The sequence below is a fragment of the Nannospalax galili genome, unplaced genomic scaffold (assembly GCF_000622305.1).
Source record: "Nannospalax galili isolate Female #2095 unplaced genomic scaffold, S.galili_v1.0 scaffold1250, whole genome shotgun sequence".
In the NCBI taxonomy this organism is placed as follows: Eukaryota; Metazoa; Chordata; class Mammalia; order Rodentia; family Spalacidae; genus Nannospalax; species Nannospalax galili.
The window spans coordinates 1,189,603-1,206,346 of NW_008328704.1; the positions used below are offsets into that span (position 1 = coordinate 1,189,603).

The 16,744-nt window shown below is 55.2% G+C and overlaps 1 protein-coding gene across 1 annotated transcript; it reads right to left on the minus strand.

The window, feature by feature from the left end:
- Window positions 1-4,716: 4,716 nt before the first annotated feature.
- On the minus strand, window positions 4,717-11,522 carry Chmp6 (charged multivesicular body protein 6). The gene is made up of 8 exons (XM_008828803.3): window positions 10,476-11,522; window positions 8,741-8,850; window positions 8,563-8,650; window positions 8,126-8,212; window positions 7,358-7,423; window positions 7,119-7,199; window positions 6,168-6,222; window positions 4,717-5,639 (listed from the first exon to the last, which is right to left on the minus strand). The coding sequence occupies exons 1-8, from the start codon at window positions 10,536-10,538 to the stop codon at window positions 5,584-5,586; spliced, it is 606 nt and encodes a 201-aa protein (XP_008827025.1). The 5' UTR covers window positions 10,539-11,522; the 3' UTR covers window positions 4,717-5,583.
- Window positions 11,523-16,744: the final 5,222 nt, after the last annotated feature.

A 16,744-nucleotide genomic window follows, 5' to 3' on the forward strand; every position in this document is an offset into this window, starting at 1 on the left:
CAGATCTGAACCACTCCCAGAACCACTGCAGCCAGCAACACAGGGCGCAGAACCAATGTCCTCTCGCACCCAGCAGAGCCCTGCTCAGGAGCACCCTGCTCAGCCAGCCTCTTCTGGCCCTGGCTCTCCTGAGTGGCTGTTCTTGTAAGTTACTTTCCGAGCTTGAACTTTTTCAGTGAACTTTGCCCTACGAGTGCCTGCTAAGAACCCAGTGAGCCCTTGATTGGGTGCTGTGAGGGACAACCTTGAAATACCTGGGGTGATGGTAGCCCCAGATGGCACTCAGGTCCCTGGCAGGTCGCATGCTCCATAGGGGTTGGACACCATTGATGGATGGCTCAGGGTTGTCTCTGGTTCCTCGGGATAGCTGGCGGACAGAGATGACTGCTGAGTGGTTTTATAGTCCTGGGATAGCATCTCTTTGCCACCCCCTACCCCCCAGATGGAGGGTTTGCCATAGATCTGGAAAATGTTGATGGATGTGCAAGGGTTGCAGCTGTCCCTGTCCCAAGGAATCCAGGTGTTCAGGGGCCCAAGCCCTGTAAGCCTACAGTGTTGTCATGGTAACACCCTCACTGCCCAGTCCTTCCTGCGCAGGGCTCCCTGGGCTGGTCGAGGCATATGGTCCTCTTCATCCACCTGAGGCCAGGGGCAGCGTACCTCCAAATGACTATGGGTAAGAAGGTGCAGTGTGGCAGTCAATGGCCGAGTAAAAAGCAGGGAAGTGATGGCCAGGTGAGTCCTGTGATGCAGCCCTTAAAACAGCTCCTAATATGGTGTACATCTGTGCCCACTGCCCACAGCAAGCGGACAGCCTAGCCATATTTGGCAAAATCTTTTTAGCGTAGTTTGGCCTCAGACATGCAGGGATCTGGATTGCAGGTATGTACCACCAAACCTGGTGCCTGGCAGTCATCAACAGACTTTGCACACACCCATTTCCCCAACAAATGGACTGCCACTCAGCAAGACAAAGGAGCGCACTGGACACAGGGGACCACTTGGGTCACTGACAGAGGCCTGTGCAAAACAGCAGGTGCCACTGTCCAAGGGGGTTGCACAGTGATTCATGTGACATTCTAAAGAAAATAGACCAGTGGTTACCAGGAGGGGCGGGGAGGGCAATGGAATGGCTCACATCCTGACTATGGGGACAGTTACGGGACTTGGCAGGAGCTGAAAGTCATAGCTCCATACAAGAAAAGAAAAACTGAGATTTTTCTGTGCGATCATTTGCAACAACAAGAAATAAGAGTCTGGTGCTGCTCAGCTGCGGAGCACTGCATTAACACGGCCCTGGGTTGGACTGTGTAAAAGAGAAAACAAAATATCTTGCTTTGGCTCCACAATCTGTTACCTGTGAACTGAACGTGGGATCAACCTTGACCGAGGGCTGAGCTGTTTCCTACGACTGTGTAAGACATTTACTTGGGGTTTCATCACTACCATATTCAATGTTGCTTCCAAAATCAGTGTTCAAATTTAATTCCATTGCACTGTATTGAGGCGATTAGAGGGTTGGGCATGGTGGTGCACGCCTTTACTCCCAGCACTCAGGAGGCAGGTCAGCCTGGCCTACATAGTGAGTTCCAGGCCAGCCTGGTCTACATAGGGAGATTCTGTCTCAAACATAAAACAGAAAAGAGGTGATTAGATATATTAGATAGTCTGCTGGGGGAGAAAAGCCCTCAGTGGACTTACCCAGCAGTAAACGTATGCTACAGTACCGACCTGCCAGGCAAGATGTGCCCACTGGGGCAATAGTGGCAGGAAGGTTATAGGGATTTGGATTGGGTTTGAGGGAATTCATGCCTGGTACTGTAAACTTGGTTAAAAAACCACCATAGTTGGGGTCATAGGCTCCCCCCTAGGGAGGAAGTTGCTACTGTTGTAGCCTTCCAAGTGTTGATGTTTATACACACAGACAGTGCTGCTCTCAGCCTTGGCCAGAGGCCACTCTGCACGGGGCAGTACTTAGTGCAGCTGCGGAACTGGTCAAAGTGCTGAGAATAAGCGTTCACTGCATGCTCAGCTGTAAGTAGCACAGAAGAGGGGGCAGAAAGGCTCTCAGTGCCAGAGACGAGAGAAAGAAAATCTTTTAAAAAGGTTTTTAAAGTCAAGTGTGGTGGCACATGCCTTTAATCTTAGCACTTGGGAGGCAGAGACTGGCGGATCACTGTGAGACTGAGGCTAGCCTGGTCTACGTAGTGAGTTCCAGGACAGCTTGGGGCTACAGGGAGACCCTGTCTCAAAAAAAAAAAGGTGATTAGGCCTTTACAAGGGCTCCACCCTCATGGCGGAGGGGGATTGGTATCCCCACAAGAGGGCAAATTGGCCCCCTCCTGCTCTCTGGCCTCCTGCTAGGTAATCCAGCACAGAAGGCCTGGTGGGAGGCTGTTACTTTGGACCTCCAGACTCCAGAACTGTGAGGAACATATTTCTCTTCATTATGAATTACTTAGGCTCAGGCATTGTTACAGCAGCATAAACACATTTAAGACAAGCCTTAAAAAAGAGCCCCATAGTTGAAGGTGCTTGACGCCTGACCCGAGTTCAATCCCCAGGAGCCACAGGGCAGAAGGAGAGCTGACTCCTGAAGGTCATCCTCTGGCCTTTACACGAGTGTGGTGGCACATTCAGCACTCTCCCAACTAAAAAAAAAATGCAATAAAAATGAATAAAAGGGGCTGGAGAGATGGCCCAGGGGTTAAGAAACACTGTTCTTGCAGAAGACCTGGGTTCGAATCCCAGCACCCACATGGCAGATACAATTTCTTTAAAAAGTGAAAACAGAGCCCCGAAGAGGCCACAGAAACTAGTGCTATCTGGGTAGTGTCTCTGCTAGTCTCAGCCTTTGCTGGAGACAGTCTCACACTGCAGTCCAGGCTGGCCTGAAATTTGGGGGTCTTTTGGTCTTATGAGACACGGCCTCCCTGGAGCCCCAGCTGTCCTGGAACTCGCTATGTAGGCCAGGCTGGCCTTGAACTCACAGAGACCCGCCTGCCTCTGCCTCCAGAGTGCTGGGACTAAAGCCGTGTGCCACTACGCCCCGCCTGGGCTAGAATCTGTGATCCTGTTGCCTCCCCTATAGGGTGCTGGGATTACAGGAGTGTACCACCATGTCAAGTTTGGGTGACCGACCTATGATTCAGACTTAGAAATGGAAGAGATGCTGGGAGCCTGCCCTGAAGATTTCACAGAGCTGCCAAGGACTTGGTGTCTGCGCCAGGCAACACCCAGCTGGATTTGAGTTCTGATTAGAACCTCCCTTCCCCAAGCAACTGCTCTGCACAGGAGCCAGCAGGAAACCAGGCACACATGCTTCACTCCTTCAGCAACACCCCCTTCCTTGCTAGGTGCCCGTTCCAGCTCCACGCACCAGCCGCCCCGTGGCCTGCCATGGCTTTCCGGAGTGTCTTCTGTGCTGTCCCACCCGCCTTCCTTCCTCCACCTGGCTGTGGGGTATACTCAGCACCACCACAGCCCTACTGACCTCCAAGTCCTGAGGAATCTTCTCTGCTAGTACCCTGGCTCTGCCATGGGCTTTGCATGCTGTCTTGGGTCCCATGTACCCACCAAGACTAGAAGTCAAGTCCGTCTACACCCTGACCGACACTGACTGATGGGAAGACAACCATCAGCTGCAAGATGGAACAGAGAGCTGCAAAGGTCACACCGAGGCCAGAGCTCACTGGCTAAGGGTTGAACCTAAGGGCTTCTATTGAGCTAGGGGCAGTGGAATCTGTCATCTAGGTAATCAGGAGGCTGAGACAGGAGGATAGAGTATGAGGCAGTGTAGGCCATATCACAAGGCCCTGCCTTGGAAAAGGTTATATTCAGGGGATGTGACTCTCCCTTCCTTGACACCATGGAGAGCTGCTGACTTGGACACCCCATCAGCTGGAGGTGCCAGGCTCCTTGAAGAGACAGAAGAGGGGTCCATCCTACTAGATAGGTTCTGCTGAGATTAGCCCAAGGCCTGGGAATCAAACTAGTCAGGAACCAAAATATTCCACCTGGCTTCCAAGTAGGCTTGCCATCCTTTTAACAGTGTAGGCGTGCAGGGCCTGGATGTACCTGGGGTCCGGGAGCTGCTGCTGCAGGCCTGGAGCAGACTTCATTGGTGAAACTACCCTGGGGACAGCCACACACTCCTGCCGCAGAGGTCAGTGAGGAGCCCCAACAGTACCTACATCATCTCCAAAATCCTCTGGTGGGTAGAGCCCCTCCTGGTGGGCACAGGCACTCCAGAGGTGCTGTGAAGGGCCGCACTCACTCTTGGCTTGCTGCAGCCAAGCACCAGCTCAGGGCTGCCCCTAAAACAGATTTCACCTGAAAACCCAGGTTCTAGTGGATCTTGAGACACCCTGAGAACTAACCATGCCTGGCTGGTGTCCCAGGGCCTGGAAGCCTGACCACCAGCCCCATGTGCAGGAACAGGCAGCCCGCATGCATCCTGAGGGGCCAGAGCCCTGCTCTGTGCTTTCACAGCGGCATCTGCCCAAGGTGACTCCTGGAGATGAGGAAACCCTCAGCCTCCACCTACCACAGGGAGGAGCACAAAGCTTCCCTCCTGTGTCCGGCACCTAGCCCTTGGCTTTGGCTAGACAGCAGCCAGGGCTGTCTGTAGGGTCGCTAGCCAGCAACCTTCCCATCCACCCATGCAATGTGCCACGAGGGAGGCATGCCAAGATGCCAGGCTCAGGTCCAAGAGGCGAAAGGTCATGCAGGGGTCAACTTTAATACTGGGGTTGACCTGTTTGGGGTTAAGGAAGAGATGCCCTCCTTTCCTGGTAGGCCCTGAAGGCTGCCCTGTGCTCCTCACAGACCCAAGGACCCAAGATTGTCCACTATCAAACAAACACAGGGCACGAGAAGTCATCTCCAGCTCTGCGTCTCCTGTCCCAGCGGCTGATGACACAGGGGCCGGCAGCCTCCAGTGTCCAGGATTCCCGTGGGCACACTGTGAAGGGAAGCTGGCTGGAACAGGATCTTGCCACCACCTTCAGGACGTTTCTTCAGTGAATGTATTCACAAGCGAGGAAGCGTGAAGTCCACTCAACAAGGACGGCCTCCGGTCCACCTCCACCAAACTCAAGAGGCTGCATCAAAGGAGCCGAAGAGGCACCAAGAGGTTTGGAAAATGCCGTTTTCTGGGATTTCTGCCACTAGCCTGCAGGGAAACTGAGGGATGTCAAGATGCCAGGCAAGGTGAGGACACCTTCACTGAAGCCCCCACCAGCTCACATGAGCAGCAGCGAAGTGAGAAGGAAGCATAGGGACCCCGAGGTCTGACGCACGTCCCCACAGCAGAGCGGTCACGTGGAGCTCCGTGAGCAGAGAAGAGCACCAGGAGTGGTGGGCTGCGTGGGCACCACAGCCTGAACGGGCCTGGCTGAGGGCTTCAATGTCGGCATCCTGATGAAAGTTCGGGCCCGTGTGAGCGCTGCTCGAGCTGTCAGCACTGTCTGCACTGGCTGGCTTGGCCTGTGGGGCCTCTTGGGAGCCTTCAGGGCCACCGCACGGCCAAACGCTCTGAGGGCCAGTCCTCGGGGAATCCAGTGAGTCCCAGGAGAGGCCAGGTTACGAGGCTGCCACCAGCTCTGCCTGCCTGGGTCTGGCCTTGACAGGGGCTTTCTCTGCGGAGAAAACAAGTGTTCACGACACACCAAAGACTACACAGATGTTTTTAAAGGATGAGGCCAGAGGCTGCTAGGGGAAGGGGTCTAGCAGCCCCCACAGAGGTGCAGAGCTCTTAGGAAAGGAGCAATTTCAAAAAGTCTGGGTGTGGTGGAGGCTTTGAGCCATAGTCCATGATGTCTGAGGGCAGCAGCAAAGGCTGTGCTTTCCAGACAGCTCATTGAGTTGGGCCTCTAGGACCTGGGGGGCTGACAGAGGGGCCGACGGGCCTTCTCCCAGGTCTAACTAGTGGACACACTTCTGTGAGCTGTCTGGCCCCCATGAGAGAGCCCAACCCCTTGGAAATCGAGGCCTAGTCAGAGGTCAGGCACCCATCCCCCACAGACGCAGGCTCAGCCCTGGGCATGTTCTCCCACCACACTGTGGAAGGTGTCAGCAGACTAGGTGAGCCAGGAGCATTGCGGACTGTTCCCTTTGGGGACTCAGTGCACTCCTTCGGACCAGCACCGCACAAAGCACAAAGGTACCTGGGTTTAGTTCAGGAAGTGGCTCTGAAGGGACCTCTGGCAGCTCAGTGTGCTCCTGTAAGAAGCAGGGTTGAGAGGGTGAGGTGGACCACCACAGGCCCTGGCTCTTCGAGGAGCTGAACCTGCCCTCAGAGGGACTCAGAGTAGCTGTGAGCCTACTGCTTGAGACCTGGCTCTGCAACTCCCTAGCTACAGTGTCTTCACAGATGAAGATCACCTCAGGGCTGACACAAGCAGCACAGGGTGGGGTGGGCTTTTCCAACAGTCCCTGGTATCCCTCGGGTTTTGGGCTATCTCCAGGGATGTTGGTTCACAAGGCTGGGAAGGGACCATGGAGGAAAGAGGTGCCCAGGGTATGCTGAGTCCACAGGGCCAGGAAACAATGGCTTCTATTGTGAGGTACCCTGAGGGGCTGTGATCTTGGGGGGCTGTGGTGGGCTGTGGCACCTCCTAAGATGCCTGGCCCCAGCAGGTGGTTCTAGAGGCTCAGGAAGACCTTGGCAAGCAGAGGTCATGACCAACAGGAGTCAGCTTGGCAACCACAGAGCTTGTAACCTGGACACAGGGACAGGACACAACTGTAGCCACAGCATCAGAGCCAGGGCCGAGCACGCACAGAGGTGAGCAGACGCCACTGGCTGAGAGTCTCGTGAGGAAAGCACAGGCTGACTGGGAAGGGAGGCTCAGCATTTCCCCTCTGTCCACACATGTGTGGGTCACCAGAGCCTGCAGCCAACTCCAGGGTCAGCCTCACACTGTTCCTTCTACAGTTCCCCAGCCACCAGCAGGGCACATGGAGAAAGCATGAGTTTACACAACCCCAGGTCCCCTTAGGAAGGAAACTGGGCAAACCAGGGCTCTAGGCTCAAACAAAATGGCTGGACACACCATAGGCAGAGACTTACTTGGGTCCCATCACCCAGGGAACAGGACAGCCCTGGAGACGCATACCTGAGTGATTGCATTCAGTTCCTCCAAGATGGCATCCTCATCCTCCTGAGTGAAGCTTCCTGCCAACAGCTCATCTATTTGCTGCAGAAGGAAAGGCAACAGTGAGGGGCACACCCAACTGGGTCTCTGGGTGTCTCCACTGAGGAGCAGTGGCCAGTGTACAGAGTGGGGTGGGCTGGCCCTCCGGGTGGCCGGCCATGGGTGCCAAGCTGGCAGTCGGTGGGTCCAGCAACACCTACCCGCTGGTACTCCACAGCCTCCTGAGTCTCGTCCAGGATCCTCTCCACCTCTTCTATGGACATCACCTGGGAATGATCAGGTCTCAAGAGTTGCTCAGTGAGGCAAACAGCCCACACAGCAAGGGCTCAACCCCTGTCCATCTCTGCTGCTTCCGTGACACCAGGCAAGTGAGCCTGCCCTCAGCTTTGAGCTAGACCTGTCTTCTGAGGCACTGCCCAGACCTTCCCTGACCTAGGACAAACCTGACCATTACTGGTAAAACAGATCAAAACTGGAAATTCTTTCTGGGCAGTGACTTGATTTCCTTTGTTTGGGTTCAACACAGCACCTCTGCTTGGCTGGAGCCCATGCCACCCATTCCCCACTCGAGACACCCAGAGAGGTAGTGAACCTGATCTCTGGCCTTTGAGTTCTTGGCTCCCCGACCAGCTCATTCACGACAGCCATGCTGCCTCCTGAGCGCTGAGATGGGGCTGGTACTTGCTGCCTCCAGAAAGCTTCACTGTTTCCTACCTGCCCTGTCACTCAGCACGAGTGGACCTAGCTCACAGGTTGTGCCGCTGTGCCACACCTCTCTCAAGACTCTTTGGTCCCTGCCAGGTACTGGCACATCTCCCAGCCCAGCCAAACTCATGCTCTGGTCTGGCACAAACTTCCCCTGGCAGGTAGCCAGGATGCAAAGGGCCTTAGGCATCCGACCTGAAACCTCACCTTACTCTACTAAGCCCTGCATCTGCACCCACCCACCAGGCCCAGGGAGGACCTACCTGGTGCATCTTGTTTAGACACTCGTTCCCCACCTGCAGCCCCTCCATCACCTTCATCTCGATCTGGGTGAACTCAATGCTCTGAACCTGAAAGCATCAGCCGGTGGTCAGAGGCCATGCCTGGCTCCAGACCAGGGCGGCTGGGTGACAGGGGCTTCTGGCAATCGAAGGAACCTAAGGCCTTTCCAGTCCTCTGCTATGCCTGCTGGGGTCGGAGGACTGGAAAGTTGCCAGAAAATACTCAGGATGCTGACAGCCCTTCAGTGGCTTCAGTCCACAGGGGCAAAGGCGAGGCCCCTACCCTAACACTGGGACATGTACACGCTGACCCTCAGCAGCCTGACCTGCTTCCCTGTCACCAGTCACCCGAGAGGGCCCAGCCCCCAAACCTCTTCCCTAGGCTCTCAAGCTCCTGGCAAAGGCTCCCGGCTCCCTACCATGGCCTCCAGGCTGCTGATCTGGTTCTCCGCTCGGTCCAGCAGCTGCTCCCGGTACCGCTTCTTCTTGAGCAGCAGTTTGGCCCGTCTGCAGGGAAGTTCACGTGTCCGTCCCGGGCCCAGCTCCAGGGAGGCACGTCCTCCCAAGCCACATTTGCCCCAGGGAAGTGCCCCTTACTCTTTCCTGCCATCCCGTAGCAGCTGCCTGGCCAGAGTCCGCTCCCTCTCCAGCTGCTGTGTGACCCTCTTCTGGTACTGCCTCAGCTTGTCCCGCTGCTGCTTCAGTTGCTGGCCAGAGAGCAAGAGTGCAGCCTGGTCAGCGCCCACGCTACCAGGACCCCACAGGCCGTGTCAGCGCAGTCAGAGGCTCAGGCAATCCTCTAAAGCAGTGCCTCTAGGGGACAGATCTGCCATCCAAGGGCTGGGCAGCAATACCTGGAAACAGCTCCACACACAATTGTGGGGGATGCTACTGATGTCCCCAAGGTGCATGGGCAAAGGAGAACCCCATCCTACTCAATCCCAGCTTGGCCCCCAACACAGCAGGACAAGGTCAGGAGCAATATAAGCCCTGTGGGGCATAGAGGTGGCCGCTAGCCCCTGGAAGTCTCAGATGTAACAGAGAACATGGAGCTGCATGCCAGCACCCCCTTTCTTTTAGAGACAGAGTTGGTCTGTAGGCTGGCTCAGAATTCACCATCCTCCTACTTCAGCCTGACAAACGTTTATCAGCACAGGTCACTCCCCCCATTACCATGCGCTTCCTGTCCCTCCCAAGCCACACTAGCCCGTCTTCACTGACTGGGAATACATCTGAATGGGCAACAGTTGGCCACTCGGCAACATACATAGGACTTGTCCGCCACCTTTTGACTTTCTGCCCCACTAAAATGTCTCAGCTTCAGATGGTGTTAGGAGGGGCAGGTGCAGGCCTGGGCACATCTCACACACAGGATGATGCCTTGTACTTGAAGTCAGGCAATCGGCACCTTCAAGGTTCAGCTAGTAAGAAACCACTTACCATATATGCTAGGTTACCTGGGAGACTAGGCTAGCTGGGGGGAACCGGGGGTCAGCTTCCAGGTCCCTCCCTTTCACCCAGTGTTTTTTCAGAGTCTACCCCTTAGTAGGCGTCAGCTGCATGTCCTGTCCTCACTATGAGAGAAAGTGCCCATAATCCTGCCCTTCAGCTTTGGCGACCCTGTGGCCAGACTACAGTGCCCTTTCTTCCTGGGTGGTCAGATGGCCAGGCTATCCCTCTGTAAAGCGAGGGCTGAGCGGAGGGATTGGGGCGAGGCGAGGGCTGAGTAGGTGGGGCGAGCTCGCTTCTCCTGTGCCTAGACCACCTGCGACCCTCTGCTGCAGCCTGTCACAGAGATGTCCTGAGTCCCGGAACTCCGTGCTCGGAGGACTACAGCATGCTTGGCCTTCCGAGCCCAGCACCGCGAGCTGTACTTGCAATGGAGGACCAGTCCAGAGAACCGTGGCCTGGGACTTCCTGGTCTCCAGAGGTGGGGGCTGGGCACCCCTTTTCGTCTGACTTGGTGACAACGTGCCCATGGGGGTCTTCTTCGCCTGCGGACCTCGGCTAAGAACTTTGTATTAACTTGTGGCTTAGGCGTCAAGGTAAACCCAGTGCCCGGGTACACGCGGCGGGTCTGGACGCCCCGGTGCGGCCACTCGCCGCGCAGAGCTCCCCGGCACAACCCGGGGTCTTTCCGGGAAGGCGGGGGTCGGGCGGGCCGCCCTGCCTGGGGAGCGGGACGCCAGGAAGCCCCGGCGGCGTCCGGGTGAGTCTGCAGAGCCGCGAGGACCGCGGGCCGCTCGGCTCCAAGCGACCGCGGCGCTGCCCGAGCCTCAGTCCCCCCGCCCCTCGCCCGAGGCGCCCGCCCCCCGCGCCGCCGTCCGCTCACCAGGATGGCCCTGTCCTGCTCGGTAACCCGGCTCTGCTTTTTGCGGCCGAACAGGTTGCCCATGGCGGCCCCGCGCCGGCCGGGAGCCCGTCGCTCCCACTTTGCGGCCTCCGTAATCCGCCCGTGTACGGCGGCCGCGCAGGGCCCCGCGCCGCAGAATGCGAAGCCGTAGACGGCGAAGCCGCCGCTAGGCCCCAGCCGGCCCCGAAGATACGATCGTAGCGGGTCGCTGCGATGCTGTCTCCACGGAGACCAACGCTGTCTGATTAGGTGGACCCTTAATGAAGCGCACGGTAGATGCGCGAGCCTGCGTCAGGCTTCCCAGGCTGCAGACCGCCCTGCTCCGGACACAGAGCGTTGGGTTTAGTGATGCTGAGCGCTCTGGACCACCTGCTTGCTGAAAGCTGCCTCTGACGCTGTCGCCCTCCCCAAGTCTTCTCACGTGTCAGGACCCGGGACACAGAGCCCTACCTTTGGGGGGGGCTTGGGGTAAGAGGGAGCGGGGTCACCCCTGCTGCAACTGCTGGGGCTGTTGCAGCTGACCACACTCCGGTGACCCCAGGGGTTCTCCGTCATCATCAGATGGAGTGATTTAACTGGGGTGTGGCAGACAGGCATGCCCACCGCTTGACACTCTGACAGCCCCGAAGGGCGCACTGCTGCCCTAATTCCCTGTCTTGGCCTGGAGGTTGGTCCTGTTTGCGCCACTGTAGTCACCCCTGTGAGAGGTAATACGGAACTGTGCCAAGCATCCTCCTTCGTCTATGACTTCGTGAACTGGGGCCCAGACTTGGCTCAGCCTCCACACATCATGAATCTCATAAATACTGCTGGGATGTTGCATCCCCAGGACCCCTTTACAGCCAGCACCTTATGATTCCTGAGCTGTCTGGGAATTTCCTTCTCCTCATCCACAGTTCCTTCAGCAAATGAACAAAGGACTCTCTGTGGAAGGCATGGAGGTGGCTGTTCCTCCCGAAGAAACTCCAGGTCTTGGCTTTGTCTGGGAAAGAATGCCGGTGTGGGGGTCCATGAATGAAGTCTCATCTATTGTCTATTGTGGTGCTATCAGGCAGACTTTGTTTACAAGACCTAGTGCCTATTTCCTTCTGTCACTTAGGGAAGCAGTTTCTAGGGGGCTGTTTTATCATTCTCTGGGGTCCTCTGGTTAGCCAGGGGTCCCACAGGCCAGGGTACTGTACACACCAGTACGCCCAGCTGCCCACTACAGTGCTCAGCCACTTGCCTTGGTGGCTAGTGTTGCCTCTTAGTCCCTGCTGCTCTGTTGTCGCACCATCCTCAAGAGAGCATGGTGCCAGCCTCAACAATGGCACCCTGTCCCCGTGGTCAATTTGGCCTATAAAAAAACAGCAGCAGTGGAACTTTCTAGGCAGCTAGGGTTTCCCATCTGAGTGGTTCTGGAGTCCTAGTGAAGGCCTTGCTCTGGTGTGTGTGTGGGGGGGGTGGAAGTGGTGTTCGGGTCATTACTGATGTACTCAGTTCACTGGCCCCACCTATGCAAGCCTCTCTCCCTCTTGTCCACTCTGTGCCAGGAGGCCTTGAGATCTCAGACTCACTAACTGTAGGTCTAATCCATCAAGTAATGGGTTGGACACAATGGTGTAGTTGGTGTGTGTGTGGGGGGGTGGAAGTGGTGTTCGGGTCATTACTGATGTACTCAGTTCACTGGCCCCACCTATGCAAGCCTCTCTCCCTCTTGTCCACTCTGTGCCAGGAGGCCTTGAGATCTCAGACTCACTAACTGTAGGTCTAATCCATCAAGTAATGGGTTGGACACAATGGTGTAGTGCGGGGGGCACCAGGTGGGGTTGTAGCCTCACTTAGGGTTGTATTTCAGATTCCCAGGTCTCACACTCTGGAAGCCACTTCCACACATACTCCTGGCTTTCTGCCAATATCAAGTTGAAAATCTCCGAGTTCTTGTAGACTATAAGCCAGGATTTGGCAGCTATGGCCTGTGAGCCAAATTCAACCTGGAGCCTACTTTTTTGTATAGGCTGCAAGCTAAGAATGGTTTCTATATTTTAAAAGGATTGTAACACACACACACACACCACACATGACAACACCCTCTAAAAAAGAAGAAGAGGGAAGAGGAGAGGGAGAATAACCGTGGACAGAAACCTTACGTCTCTCAAAGCATAGCAAGTTTTCTGTTTGGTCCTTGTTTTTTTGTCGGTTTTTTTTTTTGTTGTTGTTGTTTGTTTTCTTTTTTATGTGTATGCGTGTATTGCCTGCATGTAGGTAAGTGCACCCGTGTCGTGCAATGAATGCCCTAGGAGGACAGAAGAGGCTGTTGGATCCACTGGAACTGGAGTTATGGACAGTTGTTAGCTGCCATGTGGGTGCTGGGATTTGAACTCGGGTCTTCTTGCAAGACCAGTCAGTGTTCTTAATTGTTGAGCCATCTCTCCAGCCCCTAGTCCTTGTTTTTTGAGAAAAGTTTTTGCTGTGTAGCACAGGCTGGCCTTGAACCCGTGATTCTCCTGCTCTAGCTTTCTGAGTACTGGGATTCTGGGTGTATGTGCTACCATGCCCAGCACCATTTAGCCCTTTATAGAAAAAGTACCTCCCCCCCCCGCCCCCGATTCCAGGCCATTTCTCACCTTGTACCTGGCCCCTATGACTTGACTAACTACAAGCAACAGGAGGTGGCTCTGGAGGTCCTTAAGGAGGACAGGAACTTCTAGGGACCTGCCACAGGGCTGCTCATGAGACGTCCCTAAATGCAGGACTCCAGTCCCCTCAGCCACTGCTCACCCATTCTGGTGGAAAACCTTCACTTGACCTCAGAGATCCAAGGTCATCAGTCTGATTTGAACTCAAGTCCAGTCTCCTTCTGAGTTCAGGGCTCCTGTCTTTTCATCAAGGCCCCGATTTTTTTCTTCTTCTGTTGCTAGGGCCTGTGTGTGTGCTAGGCAAGTACTTTCTCACTGAGCTACACCCCTAGCTAAGGTCCTAACTTTCAAGGGAGGAATTCGTATGGCCAAGTAAAACTTAAGCCAGCATGGCAATCACCTGGTTTATGCCTTGTTCTCATGTCTGATCTGCAGCAACACTGTCCTGTAGCTGTCAGAAGGGAAAGATCCTCTCAGGACAGCCAGGGAACACTCTGTTTCTTAAGGACGAGGGCTTCGGAGCTGAGCTTACCTGGCCACTTCTGTGAATGCCGCCCCAATGCATGGAGGGGTCCTTTACCCCATGGTCCAGAGGCTGCTGCTACTTGGCGACATGCGTGTCAAGTGGCCTTTATCACCACCAGCCAGAGGCATTAGCTTCCTTCAGGGTGATGCCCACATGGTACAGCAGTAGCACCCATTTCCCACTGGCGAGAAGCTCAGGAGCACATTCAACCCCACTGTCAAGGCCAAAAGACTGCTGAAAGCCCATCTTGAAAGGTGCGTCTCCCGGGGCCACTGCATGATGACACATCCATATGGCTCAGTTCCAGGAAGTCACAGAAACTGCACAGGTCATCTGGAAAGGACCTTCGGCCATTCAAAGGGCACATGAGACCCCTGAGGGATCCAGGAGTAGCAAATGCTGGAAGCAGCCTCCACTCCTAAGACAGAGAGAACACAGGGAACCATCCGAGAGCCCGGGAGAGCACTCTGCCTAGTGGGGTCAGATTTGCTGGAGGGGCTCTGGTTGAGAAGAAGGCTGGTAAGATGAGAACCAGGGTTTTCTGTAGGAGAGGTGCTGGCTGGTCACAAAACTCAGAAAGTGTGTGTGTGGCCAGGAGCACCCACCAGATGGTTGAGTTTGCTGGAGGTAGAGTAGCAGAGTCTGCAAGGCACCACCCACAAGAGGCAGTCCCCCAAGAGCCTGGGTCCATTGGAGAAAGGAGGGTGCTGGGCCCACAGAGGGAGGTTGGGGCTGGGGTATGGCCCAATGGCAAAGTGCTTGCCTAGCACTGTGAGGTCCTGGCTTCCCTCCCCAGCACTGCAAACAAAAGAGAAGGGGAACCCTCCACCAGCTCTTCCTCTAGCTCCAGCAGAAGTGCTTGCAGGGCCCAGCTCCATCCTCACGAAGCTGACCCACAAGGGTATAGCTGAGAGCAATCTCCACATGCACTGTGAGCCTGTGATTAGGGCCAGAATGCTATTGCCAAGACCAGGTCACAAATGCAGAACAGCTCCTTTCTGATTCCCGTGTGCTGTTCCTGAAGCTCAGCCATCAAGCTGGGAGGGGCCACACAGCTGTGGGAGAAAGCCTTGGCAGAAAGGCACTGCTATCCAGTGCTCCTCATGGTGGATGTGCCAGGTTCCCTGAGGGCTTGTGTGTTGGACAAGTGCTCCTTGGCTGCTGTTGCCATTTTGGGAGGCTGCAGGAATTTTAGATGGGGCCTAAGTAGAGGAAGTAGGTCAGTGGTGCAGACCTTTGAAGGTTCTACCTGATCCCCATTCCTTCACGACTCTGCTGTCCACTGTAAGGTGAACACTCCCCTCCACAGCTTCTGTTGCTGAGCTGTTCTGATCCACCACAGCCCAGAATCAACAGAGCCCAGCACGATGGGTAGAGCCTTCTGAAACTGTCCGTCAAAACCCTTCCTTCCACAGGTGGTTTCTGTTAGCTATTTTAGCACAGCAGCAAGAAAAGCAGCTGATACACAGTCACGGCCATGAGTCGTGTTGAAGGAATCACTCCAGTGCTCCATCAGGTGCAGCACGCTGGCTGAGGTCCACGGGGCAGAGACGAACCTTTCCTGACGAACACTGGCTAAATCACAGGACCGTGAGAGAAATCAAGGACGGCTGTTCTCCTCCACCTTGGGTGTTGCACAGCGGTATGTCACCATGATGAAACTTCAGGTCCCCAGGAAGGTGGTAGGAAGGCCTCGGAGCATACGTGTACATAAGTACTTGGATAATACTTTTTTGAGTCCTTCTACAGAGAAATCCACCTCACCCTCCTCCATTCAAGGCCCAGCCTTTGGCCTCGACTTAGAAATTCCCGGTTTTCCTTTGAGGTACTTTCCCCCGCTGCATATGTGTGTGATATATGTGTATGCATATTCATGTTAGTGTGGGTGTGTGAGTGCCACAGTGTACACGTGTCAGTCCTCACCTTCCACCTTCTTTGAGATAGGGTTTCTCTTGTTTATTGCAGCGTGTGCCAGTCGAGCTGGCTGCCCGTCTCCCCTCAGGAGTGCTGGGATTACAGATGCCCACACTATTGCTTTACATGGGTGCTGGGGATCTAACTCGGCTTGTCGGCGGACAAGATGCATGCTTCACTGAGTCATTTCCCCAGTTCCAGTGAGGCCATCTGACCTGCCTGCTGCTCCAGGCTCGACATCCTGCTTGGTCACTGTCCCCAGCTTCCTGGATTTCTCACCCTTTGGTAGTCCAAGTCCCTGAGATTGTGGACCCGTTTGGGTGACTACACCCCCACCTCATCCCTGGCCTGCAGGCTCCTCACTACTGAACTTCTGACCTTTGTGAGAGGGGTGCTGCTGTGGTTCAAACATGAAATGGTTCCCAGAGGCTCATATTTTTGGATGCTTGTTTCACTTGGTGGCGGTGACTTGGGGGGCTATGGAGCCTGTAGGAGTTGGGATCTGGCTGGGAGAAGCAGGTCACTAGGGGCAGGCCTTTCAAGGTTAATAGTTCAAGTCACCCTCTGACTCCTGTCTACCTCAGTGAACAGCTGCTGCCTCGCACTCCTGCCCTGGACGGAGCTGCTCCCCATGCCTTCCCCATGGTGAAGAAGTGTGACCCCTGCAGCTGTGAGCCCAAATCGACCTTTCCTGCTGGAAGTTCTTTCTGTCAGTATTTTATTTCAGTTGCAAAAAGCACTAATACAGGTGCACCGTGGGGAGATGAGGAGGCCACGGAGGAGGCCACAGAGGAAGTCTTGCTCCTGATGGCATGATGTCAGCTCCCCTGCCTCTCCAAGCTTCAGGGTTCTTTTTGACATTATTCTGAGGCGCTGCAGCTCAGGGAGCCTCTGTAGTCCAGGTTCCCAGCAATGGACAAGAAAACTGCCCGGGCTTTTCACAGACATGCAAGCCAACACTGGACTCCAGAAGCTCAGTGTGTGTGGGGGGAGGTCACTGTAAGCACCTCTGTCTTAGTTTGTTTCTTCATTGCTGTGACACAATACTCTGACCAATACCAACTTGAGGAGGAAAAGGTTTATTCGACTTACATCTCCCAGGTCACAGTTCATCAGGGAGCCCAAGGTAGGAACTCAGGGCAGGAACCTGTAGGCAGGAGCTGGAGCACAGGCCATGGAGGAATGCTGCT

Excerpts from the sequence above, each read along its gene's own strand:
- Chmp6 (XM_008828803.3), bottom strand. The coding sequence starts at position 10,538 with ATGGGCAACCTGTTCGGCCGCAAAAAGCAGAGCCGGGTTACCGAGCAG. Across the intron at positions 8,213-8,562 it reads TCAGCAGCCTGGAGGCCATG|GTTCAGAGCATTGAGTTCAC; the intron begins GTAGGGAGCCGG and ends TGATGCTTTCAG. Across the intron at positions 5,640-6,167 it reads ACTTCCTGAACTAAACCCAG|AGAAAGCCCCTGTCAAGGCC; the intron begins GTACCTTTGTGC and ends TTTTCTCCGCAG.